This window comes from Nicotiana sylvestris, chromosome 8 (genome assembly GCF_000393655.2).
Source record: "Nicotiana sylvestris chromosome 8, ASM39365v2, whole genome shotgun sequence".
Taxonomy (NCBI): domain Eukaryota; kingdom Viridiplantae; phylum Streptophyta; class Magnoliopsida; order Solanales; family Solanaceae; genus Nicotiana; species Nicotiana sylvestris.
This window is the reverse complement of record NC_091064.1, coordinates 129,371,753-129,384,883: the sequence shown is the minus strand read 5'-3', so window position 1 is coordinate 129,384,883 and position 13,131 is coordinate 129,371,753. Positions and strand designations below refer to the sequence as shown.

Genomic DNA, 13,131 nt, shown 5'->3' with positions numbered 1-13,131 from the left:
GGCATTTCTCAGCCGCACAATAACGCCATGGTAATTTCTAATTTGTTAAATAAAATTCAAGTTAAACGTGTTCTAGTGGATCCAGGTAGCTCAGCAAACATAATTAGATCAAGGTCGTAGAGCAGCTCGGCCTACATGATCAAATTATACCTGTATCTCGGGTCCTAAACGACTTCAACATGGCAAGTGAAACAACAAAGAGGGAGATAATCCTACCAGTGAACGTGGTTGGGACCATCCAAGATACAAAATTCCATGTCATTGAAGGCGACATGAGATATAACACACTACTCGGGAGGCCATGGATCCACAACATGAGGGCAGTACCGTCGACCCTTTACCAGATGATGAAATTCCCAATAGTGGATGGTGTGAAAACAGTTTACAGGAAACAACACACTGCAAAGGAAATATTTGTTGTCGATGAGGTGACACCGATACCAGCACCTTCGACCTCAGAAAAATCGAGCACCAGAGATAAGCAAACGCCCAAATAGTAATCATCGTCCCAAGCCTTGACCGAATTGGAGATCGAAGAAGAGGAAGAGGGTTTCCTTTCTCCTCGAACTTTTGTTTTTCCCGAAGAGTCAAATGCAACCAAGTCAACGGTTGAGGAGCTGGAACAGGTCATACTGATCGAGTATATTCCTGAGAGAAAGGTATACCTAGGAACGGGGTTAAACCCCAAACTCAGGAATAAACTCATTCATTTTCTTAACGATAACATGGATTGTTTTGCTTGGTCCCACTTAGACATGATAGGGATCCCACCAGAAATAACAACTCACCGGCTAAGCCTCAACCCCAGATTCAAACCGGTGAAGCAAAAGAGAAGGCCCCAGTCCGAGTTGAAGCATGCATTCATAAAGGATGATGTAACTAAACTTCTCAATATAGGATCCATTCGGAAGGTAAAATACCCCGAGTGGTTAGCAAATATAGTAGTAGTCCCTAAAAAAGAGAAAAAACTTAGAATGTGCATAGATTACAAGGAGTTAAACAGGCATTCCCTAAAGACTCTTTTCCACTGCCTAACATCGATCGCATGATCGATGCCACGACTAGCTACAAGATCATTACCTTTCTCGATGCCTACTCCGAGTACAATCAGATTTAGATGAACCTGGGGGACCAGGAGAAGACCTCATTTTCACTAAGTTTGGAACTTATTGTTACTATGTAATGCCCTTCGGGCTAAAAAATGCTGGAACTACATACCAACGCCTAGTTAACAAAATGTTCGAGGAACATATAGGCAAATAAATGGAAGTTTACATTCATGATATGTTAGTTAAGTCCTTGCGCGCAGAGGACCATTTAATTCATTTGCAGGAAACATTCGAAATCTTGAGGAAATACAATCGTACACAGTGTGAAAGCTGTACAAAGGCTAACTGGACGGATAGCTGCCTTGGGCCAATTCATTTCGAGGTCTTCAAATCGAAGCCACGGGTTCTTCTCCTTACTAAAAAAGAAAAATAATTTCGCATGGACCCCGGAATGTCAACAAGCATTGGAAGAATTGAAGGGACACTTATCGAGCCCACCTCTACTCCACACTCCAAAGGCAGATGAGAAGCTATACTTATACTTAGATGTGTCTGAAATAGCGGTAAGTGGCATACTAGTTCGAGAAGAGCAAGGTACGCAATTTCCTGTTTATTACATAAGTCGAACCTTAGGAGATGCTGAAACTAGGTATCCACACTTAGAGAAGTTGTCACTTGCACTAATAAGCGCATTTAGAAAATTAAAGCTATATTTCCAGTGTCACTCCATATATGTGTTACCACTTATCCTCTCCCAAACGTTTTGCACAAGCCCGAGTTATCGAGCTGATTGGCCAAATGGGCCGTCTAACTTGGCGGGTACGATATCGAATATCAACCCTGAATGGCCATCAAGTCTCAAATATTAGCTGACTTTATGGTCGATTTTACACCAACCCTCATACCCAAAGTGGAGAAAGAACTTCTGCTAAAATTGGGTACATCATCGGGGGTATGGACCCTCTTCACGGACGGTGCCTCGAATGTGAAAGGGTCTGGGCTTGGCATCGTTTTGAAGCCACCTACAAGTAGCATATTAGACAATCTATTAAAACTTCTAGGTTGATTAATAATGAGGCAAAAGTATGAGGCCATGATTGCAGATCTCGAGCTAGCTAAAAGCTTGGTGGCCGAAGTCGTTGAAGCCAAGTGCGATTCTCTGTTGGTGGTGAACCAAGTAAACAAAAGCTTTGAAGTTCGAGAGGATAGGATGCAAAGATATTTGGAGAAGCTACAGGTAACCTTGCACCGCTTCAAGGAGTGGACTCTAGATCATGTGCCTCGAGAACAAAATAGTGAAGCCGATGCACTTGGTAACTTGGGGTCATCAGTTGAAGAAGATGATATTATCCCGGGGACTGTCGTCTAATTATCGAGATCTATGGTCAAAGAGGGTCATGCCGAGATAAATTCTACAAGTTTGTCTTAGGATTGGAGGAATAAGTATATCGAAGATTTGAAAAATGGAAACCTCCCATCGGATCATAAAGAGTCGAGGGCTCTACGAACCAAGGCTGCTAGGTTCACATTGGATGAAGATGGAACATTATATAGGAGGACGTTCGATGGACCACTGGCGATATGTTTAGAACCGAGGGACACCGATTATGTTCTATGAGAAATCCATAAAGGCACTTGTGGGAATCATTCCGGCACCGAGTCTTTGATTCGTAAAAATTATTAGAGCAGGGTATTACTAGGATAGCATGGAAAAAGACACTAAGGAGTTTGTTTGAAAATGTGATAAATGTCAAAGGTTTGCACCAATGATTCATTAGCCCAGAGAGCAACTTCACTCAGTACTGTCCCCGTGGCCTTTAATGAAATAGGAATGGACATCGTCGGCCCCCCACCAATAGCCCCAGGTAAAGCTAAATTCATTTTGTTTATGACTGACTACTTTTCTAAATGGGTGGAAGCACAGGCCTTCGAGAAGGTCAGAGAAAAAGAAGTTATTGACTTCATCTAGGACCACATCTTGTGTCGATTCGGGATACCTGCCAAAATCGTATGTGAGAACGGGAAGCAATTCATCGGCAATAAGATAATGGAGTTCCTCGAAGCACACAAAATAAAGAGGATCTTATCAACACCGTACCACCCAAGCGAGAACGGACAAGCTGTATCGATAAACAAGACTATCATTCAAAACTTGAAGATAGGTTGAATGACGCTAAAGGGAAATGGAGAGAAGTTTTGCCCGAGGTTCTATGAGCATATTGAACAACATCAAATTCCAGCATGGGGACAACCCCGTTCTCCTTAGTATATGGCTCCGAGGCTTTGATTCCAGTCGGGGAACCCAGCACCAGATTTCAACATGCATTGGAGGAATAAAATCACGAGGCTATGAATACTAGCCTCGAGCTATTAGATGAAAAACGAGAAGTTGCACTTGTTCGGATGGCCGTGCAGAAGCAAAGAATCGAGAGATATTATAATAGGACCTACCTTCGACACTTCAGAATCGGGGACTTAGTTCTACGGAAAGTCACCCTCAATACTCAAGCCCAGAATGAAGGAAAACTAGGCCCGAATTGGGAAGGACCGTACCGAGTCGTCAGAGTTATCGGTAAAGGATCTTACAAGCTTGGCACGATGGAAGGTGAACAGTTTCCAAATAATTGGAATGTATCACTACTCAAATGGTATTACTGCTAAAGTATGACCTTCTCCTTTTCTCCATTTGTATTTAAGAATAACTCATTGCAGATGTTCGATCGAAGACATCGAGAATACCCTTCTACACGAAGACCTTAGGTTTTAAAGCATGTGTTGTACTCTTTTTCCCGTGGATTGGGTTTTACCCAGATGGGTTTTTTCCGACAAGGTTTTTAATGAGGCAACAACTATGTTCTATCTAGGGAGAATTCAACACTATCCAAGGATTCTTTTCTATCAACCTCGAATACTGGGGGGAGCACCACCCTCGAAGGTTATATTTTCGAGAAATATACTTCACGCCAAAGAGGGACTCGATAGGAAAATTTTGTAATGGGCCAAACTGTCAGATGAACCGTGTCCGTGTAGAATAGTCGAGCCCTGATGGCAAAACATGTACGCATGTATGAATTATTCAAAGAAGCATTCTCTCTATATCAAACACTTTGTGTCCCAAAGATATTTGCTACTATACGAGCTCCATAATTATGATTCCGCAAAAAATGGCTCAAGGGCCAAAACGCAAATACCAAATACACCTCGAATTCGGGGGTTGTCATCAACAGTCAACACATTCGAGTATCTAGACTCGAATTTAAAGACCTCAAAGAGGCATCCCTCGACGCAAAGGCCAAAGCCATCATACTCGGGGACTAACCTTTCGGACAAGTTCAAAAGGTTATCGGGAAACAATTCCAAGAGACACACCTGAAGGCTACGGCCAAAATAACGTGGCTTGGATACGTCTGAATTCTGCAATAAAAATAGGTCTTCGAATTCTTAGAAAACCGGTTAAATAAAGGCTACCCTCGGCGATTTTATCAAAGGGCTTCGATAAAATCAGCCCTCGAAAAACCTTACGAGGTATCGAATTACTGAAATACAAACTTATACTATGGAACTAAAAACAAAGGGTTCTGATTGACACCGAACTCTCAAAAAATCCAATGGGTAAAAAATGCATGCCAAGGCATAAATAAATTTTTACTAAGTCTTCTAAGACGAAAAGGAGAAATAATAGCCATCTTTCAAAGGCCATATCGGCCCAACCTAATAGAACCTAAGGGTCAAAATAGTTAGAGTTCGAGACCTTGTTCTCACTCGACTCCGACCTAAGGGTCCCATCATCCCGAGCTCGCATCAAATTGACTTAAGCTTAACTTGAGGATTCATCAAAAACCCTTAAGAGGTATTCCATTATAAGTTCAAGGATCGCCCATTGATTACTAAAAACCCTAAGGGTTTGTTCTACTCTAAGTCCAAGCCAGTGCTCACTCGATCATTGAAGTTATAACATCAAAACATTTCACAAAACAAAGACGAAGCAGAATTTGAAATAAATCGGAGATGGAGCATAAAGAAAATAAATTCCTTATATTCATAAAGGGTATTTATAGTGGCCACAAGGGGCCTTACACAAAAACAAAAAAAACAAAATCCTAAGAGCCTAATCTACTTTAAGAGCCGCATCCTCAGGATCCGCATCCTTGAGAGTTGCATCTTCGGGAACCTCCTCCTCGGGGACTTCAACCTCATCTCCTCTGATCTCGAAACCACTAGAAGAATCTTTATCATCGCAGAGTAAGGCGGCAGCCTCGTCCTCCAAAGTTTTTGCCTTTTTAATATCAGCTGAGAGATCAAAGCTACGAGCGTGCACTTCCTCGAGAGTTTCTCTACGGGATTGTCGTCTGGCATGATCGAGAGCACTTGACAATTTGACTTCAGCAGCAGTGTAGATTTCCTATGCCCAAATGTTAGCAGCCTCGGTATCAGCTCTATAAGAGGCCACAAATGCCTCTACCTCAAATTTGGCCTTCGCAAGCTCGGCGACTGATTTAGCTTCGAGCTCCTCAATTTTTCGGCTATGGGCCAAGCTTTCCCCCTTTACATTTTGAAGCTGGCGTTCGATCAAAGTCAGCTGGGACCGAAGCATGTCTTTCTCTGAGGCGAGACGATCCATATGTTGCTTCCATCCCAGGGTCTCGGCCTCTTTCACCTTGAGCACTTCTCGAAGATGCTCCACCAGCTCGCCCTTCAGCTGGGCCTGCAAAGTCAAAGTGTTAGTCGCTAAGTCAGATAAGCACATAACAAATTCCCAAAAATCTACATTACCTGCTCAATAAGCTCGATCTGTTCTGACTGAGCCTTCGTAAAGTCGGATCTAAGGCCCCTAATCTCCTCCTCTTTTTGAACATAGAGGAGTTTGAGGTTGTCCCTCTCTTCCACGAGCTTCTTGATTTCAGCCTCGCATCGGGTGAGCTCGGCTCGAGACTTGGAGAATGCATGTCGATGGAGCGTTATAGCCTTCACACAAAGAAAAGAGATCAAACTCAAAAAACGAGAATAAATCACGAGCATAATTATGGAAGCAGAAACTTACTTGCTTAAGAAGACGCTGAGCCTTGTCAAAACTAAACGAGGCATCCGGGTTGGCACCATCTTCGACCCCTAAAAGGCATTCCCGAAAAATATTAGTCCCTTCGTGGGTCGCCCATACGTCAGGAGTCTTCATGGCCTGGGCATCTTGGAACTGCCCTTCAGAGAACACGGGACCAAGTGGCAATTCGTCTTTGTTAATTATCCCAAGTGATTCACTTGGGACATTATCTTCTCTTTGGAGGGCCTCAAAATTAGGCTCCTCGGGATCACCCGCCAAATGTCCTCCGAGATGAGATGCACTTTTACCACCCGATGTCTTGGGGACTTTGCACGATCTCCCCTCTAAGATTTCTTCATCTCAAGAATGAACCGCATCGGCCATCACCGGTTCGGTGGATTTCGAAGCCCTAGTGCTTTCTCTCTTCCGAGCTACCAACAGGCAGTCGTCATCTCCTCCCTTTTCCTCGTCATTTCGAAGGTGTTGGACCACTTCTACAGATAGGGCCACAGGATTGGCCCTAGGCTTTTGAGCCTTATTTTTATTGGGCTTCTAGGAACTTGCTGGCGAAGCCCTTTTCCTTTTCTTCTCCTTGGTTGGCTTTGGGATTTCCTCCTCATCGGGCGGGGGCTGCCTCAATAGCAACAGTATCTCCGAGGCCTACATAAGGAGAAAGTAGGTATTTTATAGGAAAACATCGACATATGAACAAGGGAATTCACCATGGTTTTTAGCTTCCCACCGACCCTTGGCCAAATCTTGCCAATAGCGTTCCGTGTGTGAAGAAGTGGAGGCCAATTGTCGGACCCAATCTGCGAGGTCCAGAATCACACCAGGAAACCAAGGGGCAACTGCATCATCAAAAGGAAATTAGATCGAGGAAGAATAGGGAAAGCAAAACAGTAATCATTGTCGATAAATTTGTACTTACGTTTCATGTTCCATTCCTCGGGAAATGGCATCCTTTCAGCGGGAATTAAATCGGAAGTCTTGATTCGGACAAACGGATCATCCATCCTTGATCCTTAACCTCATCGATGCTAGAGAATGGCGACTTCGAGGATCAACATTGGAGCTTTATCAGACCGTCTTGATAAAGGTAGGGGCTGTATAGCCTAATCAGGTGGTCGAGGGTAAAAGGCATCCCATCGACCTTGCCTGAGAAATACCTAATCAAATTGACGATACGCTAGAAAGAAGGGTAGATCTGGCCAAGCGTCACCCGATATTGGTTTTAGAAATCAAGAATGACTGGGTCCATGGGACCTAGTGCTGGATCTACGGGATCTAATGTGAAAGGATAAGTGTACATGCTTAAGTACCCTTCCACATGAGTGGTGATGTCCTCTTCGAGAGAAGGAATCACGACATTCTTATCCCCCAATTACAATCCTTTTTCACCTGCTCAAGATCATCTTCGGCCACCATATGGGGAGCATACCTTGCTAAAGAATCAAACTGCATACTATACTCTTGCACACACATATTACCTTGTCGAAGGTTCAAGAACTTATCAGATCTAGCTCGTCGTATCTCAATTGGCAAGTAGTAAGAAAGAAAGGCCTCAAAAAATTCCTTTCACACAGTTGGAGGAGCGTTCGGACCCCTGGATCTCTCCTAACTATCATACCAGAACCCGCTAAATTCCGTAACCAATAAGAAGCCAACTCTACTGCATTCGTATCACTAGCATGCATAACATGTAGTGTACGATGAACCTGGTCAATAAAAGTCTGTGGGTCCTCCTTGGGGTCTAATCTGGTAAACAATGGAGGGTCTAAATTAATAAAATCACGAACTCTCGTACTAATTGGGTTATCAGCAGCACATGTATTCTACCTCTGAGCCTGAGCAGCTACCAAGCTAGTCAACAACTGCAAAGCACTCCGTATATCCTGGTCTCTAGTGCTAGACGGAGGAACTGGAGGTGTTGGGTGCCTCCTAATATCCTTTAGAGGAGATGGAGTAGATGAGTTATGAGACGGCATCTCACTCTGAGCCTCACTTTTGCCTGCTCTGGCTTGGGGCAAGTGACTGGTACCCTCTCCCGCAGCTGTATCGAGTCGTCTGCTAATCGTTTGCTTCCTAGTCGAAGGCATTGCTGAAAGAAAACAAGGTGAATATTAGAGATGAACACTTACGACTCAAATCTATGCACGATCTAGATTCAGGAAGAAGGTAACAACCCTAGATGTCATGTAGCCTCCTGATTATAAATGTGGCGCGCTACACATCCATAATCAAGACTCTACTAGACACGGCTCATAAACAAGCCCTAGGACTGACTTGCTATTATACCAAGTTTGTCACGACCCAAACTGGAGGGTCATGACTAGCACCCGGGCCATACTTGCCGAACATCAACATATATTTTATCTAACCTTCCTTATTATCTTTAAGGGCCGACAACATCAATATAAATGGTAGATATGGATCATGAACAACTAACAATGAAAGATACTGGCATGAACATACTTAACATAGAATAACCAGACAGGTAGGAAACTATATATAAGGTACGAGCTACCACGCTGCCATGAAAGACTATACAACAAAAATCAGCCGACAAATCATACCAAAGTATACATGAGTCGACACATTTCTATGAGCCTCTAAAGGAACATAAGTGCTGCAACATAGCCGGAATAGGGCCCTGACATACCCATAATGTCTATAACAAAAATGCATACCAAGACCACGGCAAGTCCGGAGAAGGGATCTCACCAATAACTTCTGATCTAGGAAGCCTACTATGATTGGGGTCTATCAGGACCTACAGCACGACATGTAGCATCCACAAATAAAATGAACGTCGGTACGAATAAAGTATTGAGTATGCAAGGCAGGAAAGCATAAGTATGAACAGTAATGTGAATAAGGATAGAGAATATACAGTCTGTAACATTTGGGTACCTCTGAGGGCTACTGACATGAAATGCATGATACAGACATATATACACATAAACTTTTAAAACACACACCTCTATGGGCATCATCATCATCATATTGTACCCGGCCTCAAAGAGGACTCGGTAAAAACGTACCCGGCCATCATAAGGCTCGGTAGAATCGTACCCGGCCATGTGGAGCTCGGTAAAACCCAACTAATTAGTGGTTGCACAATAGGTGTCGTACCCGGCCAACTATACCGCGGCTCGGTAGAGTAAAATAGATACATATATTTAATGCATGCTCGACTCATAGAATCATGTTCTAAACCTTTTAAAGTAACGTAAGGTCAGTATCTTCTGTACACGTTATTAGGACTAACTCTTCACTATGAACCTTATAAGAATCAGGAAGTACCAACAACATTGATAACATAAAAATAAGAGAAGCAACATCAACATCAATCGTTCCATAAGAAGGGAAACAATGTAAGTATTGCTAGCTTTTAAGAGTAGAGTATCTTTGGAAGCTCGTTCATTACATTATGTACAATCGGAGTCGTGCAAAAGAAGGAAAGGGATAGCCTCACATACCTTGTATATACTTCCCAACCTCAAGCTATGCAAATGTCACGACTCCTTAGTCTACAATAGGAGAAATGACACTATCGTTAACGTTTAAGCATCGTAATTATTATGTACCGACCACAACCTATTTTACGATGAAACGGACAGCATATCCCCTATTTATATGACTTACCACAAGTGAAAACAAAGCACCAAACAGCCCAAACAACATCAATATTAATCATATTGAGCCTCCCAAAACAGTCCACCAACCGACAACATTACTACCAAATCTTTCGATATAGATATTTCACAAGTTCTAGCTTCAATGACTTAGCCACAACTTGGATAATCTTAAATACATATGGAGTAAGAGGTTCCTTACCTTTAGAAAAAAGTAACAACTCCAATTTGACATTATTTATCCACGAAATATCCCTCCAATGCTGCCACAACAACAAGGAAGCGGAACTAGCAATCAATTAGGGTTTTTCAGTACTAGAATCACTTTAGAAGGCTTGAAATCACCTAGGGTTGATATTAAAAACTTGAGGGAGTATTTACAGATCATAAACCCCTTAAAACAACCTCCCATGCGAGCTGTAACAACACAAAATGAGCAACAACAAGAAGAATAAGAAACTTACTAGCGCTACGGGATTCCCGACACTTGATTTGTGTTGTTTGCCCTTTGTTTGGGTCTTGAATCATGGAGAACTTTGAGAGGGTGTTTCTAGGGTTCTAAGATCTGAATATACTGAAAATGAATGACTTAAAATGGGTTCTAAGCATATTATATATATCCATATCTCTTTAACTGACTATGTGGGACCCATAGAGAGGTGTTTGGTGCAGTCTCGCAAAAATACAAATATCTCTCTACTTTGTTATCGTATCGACGAACGGTTAAATGCGTTGGAAACTAGACTCATAGATCTTCAATTTGGTAGGTATATCACCCCACAATTCAAAGTAAATTAGGAGAAAAGTTTAGTAACATTTGACCTAAAGTTTAAGTAAAATTATGAACGTAAGTTGCGACAACTTTTGTCGACTTTTGTTTCATAACTCGTTTGACCTCAAGACTTATGATACGAATATTATATGATTCAAATACCTTAAAACACGACCTGTTAAGTGTATTAAGCATCTCTATGTTTACTTGAAAATACGGCTGACAACATCCTTGATTCCTTTAACTTCTAATACTTGTTAACCACCCTTATACACCTTTGTATCATTTAAGACCAATAGGATTAACTTCTTATCATCTCAAAGATAATCTTTTCTTGGATTTAGATTGACTAACTTACGGCATAAACTAACATACGTGAATATGGGTTGTAACACCGACACAGGCTTATCGATCTTGAAATCGGAAGATAATTCGCATGGCCCGAGAATGCACTCCTCGATACAAGGTGGCACCGTCGTTCTACCACCGGCCGGACGTGATGATGAGGAGGCTTTTTCTTTCTGAGGAACGGTTTTAGATGTTTTGGCCATTACTGTTGAGAAATTCAAAAGAAGAGAAGAAGTTGATGTTGTAGCAAGAACAAGTTGAAGAAAGGATGAACTCAGGGAAGATGAAGAAGCTAGTGAGGTTTTGAGAAAGATTTGAGAAGTAAAAATTCTAAAAGTTGTGAAATTCACCTATTTGTAGCGGCCGCTTTAACCATTTGGGGAAGCCAATGGCCGACCATCAGCACCTTCAATTAATGGCCTAGGGAACTATGCAGACGCGTCCTTTCAATCACTTCAGTTGCTGACGTCAAGAATTTGATATCATGATCGAGGCATCGGAGGATTTAGGATCAAATCGTTTCTTATCATCTTACTCTAAGAAACGCGAGGACTATCTGTATACGGTCGAAATCAGGTATGCCCGATTTTACGGGCTCAAAGAGTCTCTTCAAGCCCGAGTTCAAGATGGATCGAGTTCAAGCCCGATGGACCAAGCTGGAGCCCAATGACTGAGTGCAAGGTTTGTCTATGATAAGATTTAAGGTCCAACACTCAATAAATGTAGAACTGAATTAGACTACAATTCTAACGCCAAAACTAATTAAGAATATAACATGCAACCTCCAATATTATACCATGTATATGGTCGAAATCAGGTATGCCCGATTTAACGGGCTCAAAGAGTCACTTTAAACCTGAGTTCAGGATGGATAGAGTTCAAGCCTGATGGACCAAGCTCGAACTCGATGAAAGAGTGCAAGGCTCGAGGATCGAAGTACGCGATGAGCACCGAAGCCGAGTATGACCAACCCCGAGATGATGCCATTATGGATTTGTAACAAAAAGAGCAAGATTCTCGCAACATCCCCAAGATCACGACATAAAATTCCGGAACAGATTTGTACGAATTTGTACTAGGCGGTTAGATAGCTGTCCTAATAAGATTCCTTACTAAGAATGGAAATGTAACTTATAAAGGGGACCTCAATCATTTGTAACGATCATCAACCATTGGCAAAAGAATATATTCTCTTACTTTCTTGCTCATTACTCATCAGAATTGTCTCTTAACTTTATTGTCTTTACTTTACTGTTCTTGTTGACCTACCTTGAGGCCATCGTAGCTCGAGGTCAAGACTTGCTTAAGCACTAGTTTGATTAAACTTACTTTTTTAATTTATACGTTTGCTTTCTTGGTTACTAATTAGTATTGAACTAAATCACGTATCGTTAAAATCACAAACAAGTTTAATTGTTACTTGTATTTTCGAACTAAACATACCACATTATGTGTGAGCACAACGATGCGTATAAGTCTAATATACGCTCTTGTTTCATTACTATTCTAATGTGTCATGCCACTTTACAATAGTTTTTATGAACGTGTATCTGATAGTAGGTACAATGGAGAGGAAAAGCTGCCATACGAAAAGCCTAACTATTACGTAAATAGAATACATGATGCATGCATATTTGTTGTTCAATGCTTCTATCGTTGACTGAATTCTATCTACCGCACATGACACATGTTAGTTAATCAACTCATTAATTAGGAGCTCATTTTCGGACAATAGATTTTGAAATGATATCATCAATATTTGGAAGTTTGCGCAAACGGGAAATGCTCACTTGGGTCCTCCATGATACTTGAATCATACTTTGATATCAACGTTGTCATTACCCCTTGTCCTACTCTAAGGTGTGACATTCAGTATATATAACATTCAGTATGAGTCTATTAGATTTACCTACACCAGCCGCGCTTGCGGACTATAGCAGACTACTTAGTATATTAAAACCTCTTTTATAAAAGGCAGAATTGGGAATCGCCCGGGGCTCATCCTGGGGCGGAACACTCGTAAAATGCCCATGGGTTTATGTTTGGGGCTTAGTTCTGTGAGACTTACGCCTCGACCGTCAGTGCTTACGTCCCGGACACGCCTAACGCCCAGCGTACTGGGCTAGCTTCATAGAACTTTATGCAATTGTGTGTAACTAATCTTGTAAATCCTCAAATTTTCTTAATAAATCATGGACTATTCAAAATTACTTTTTTCTTAATCATAAATCATTAAGTTGAGAGTATTTATGTCATAATTAAAATAAAAATTATTGCACGTTATCC

General features: G+C 41.8%; 1 protein-coding gene across 1 annotated transcript; it reads right to left on the bottom strand.

The window, feature by feature from the left end:
• Positions 1-5,167: 5,167 nt before the first annotated feature.
• LOC104211686 (uncharacterized) lies at positions 5,168-7,232 on the bottom strand. Its single transcript, XM_009760783.2, has 4 exons — positions 7,019-7,232; positions 6,091-6,938; positions 5,823-6,014; positions 5,168-5,754 (listed from the first exon to the last, which is right to left on the bottom strand). Exons 2-4 carry the CDS (start codon positions 6,220-6,222, stop codon positions 5,452-5,454), a joined length of 627 nt encoding a protein of 208 aa, XP_009759085.1. The 5' UTR covers positions 6,223-6,938; positions 7,019-7,232; the 3' UTR covers positions 5,168-5,451.
• Between the last annotated feature and the right edge of the window lie 5,899 nt (positions 7,233-13,131).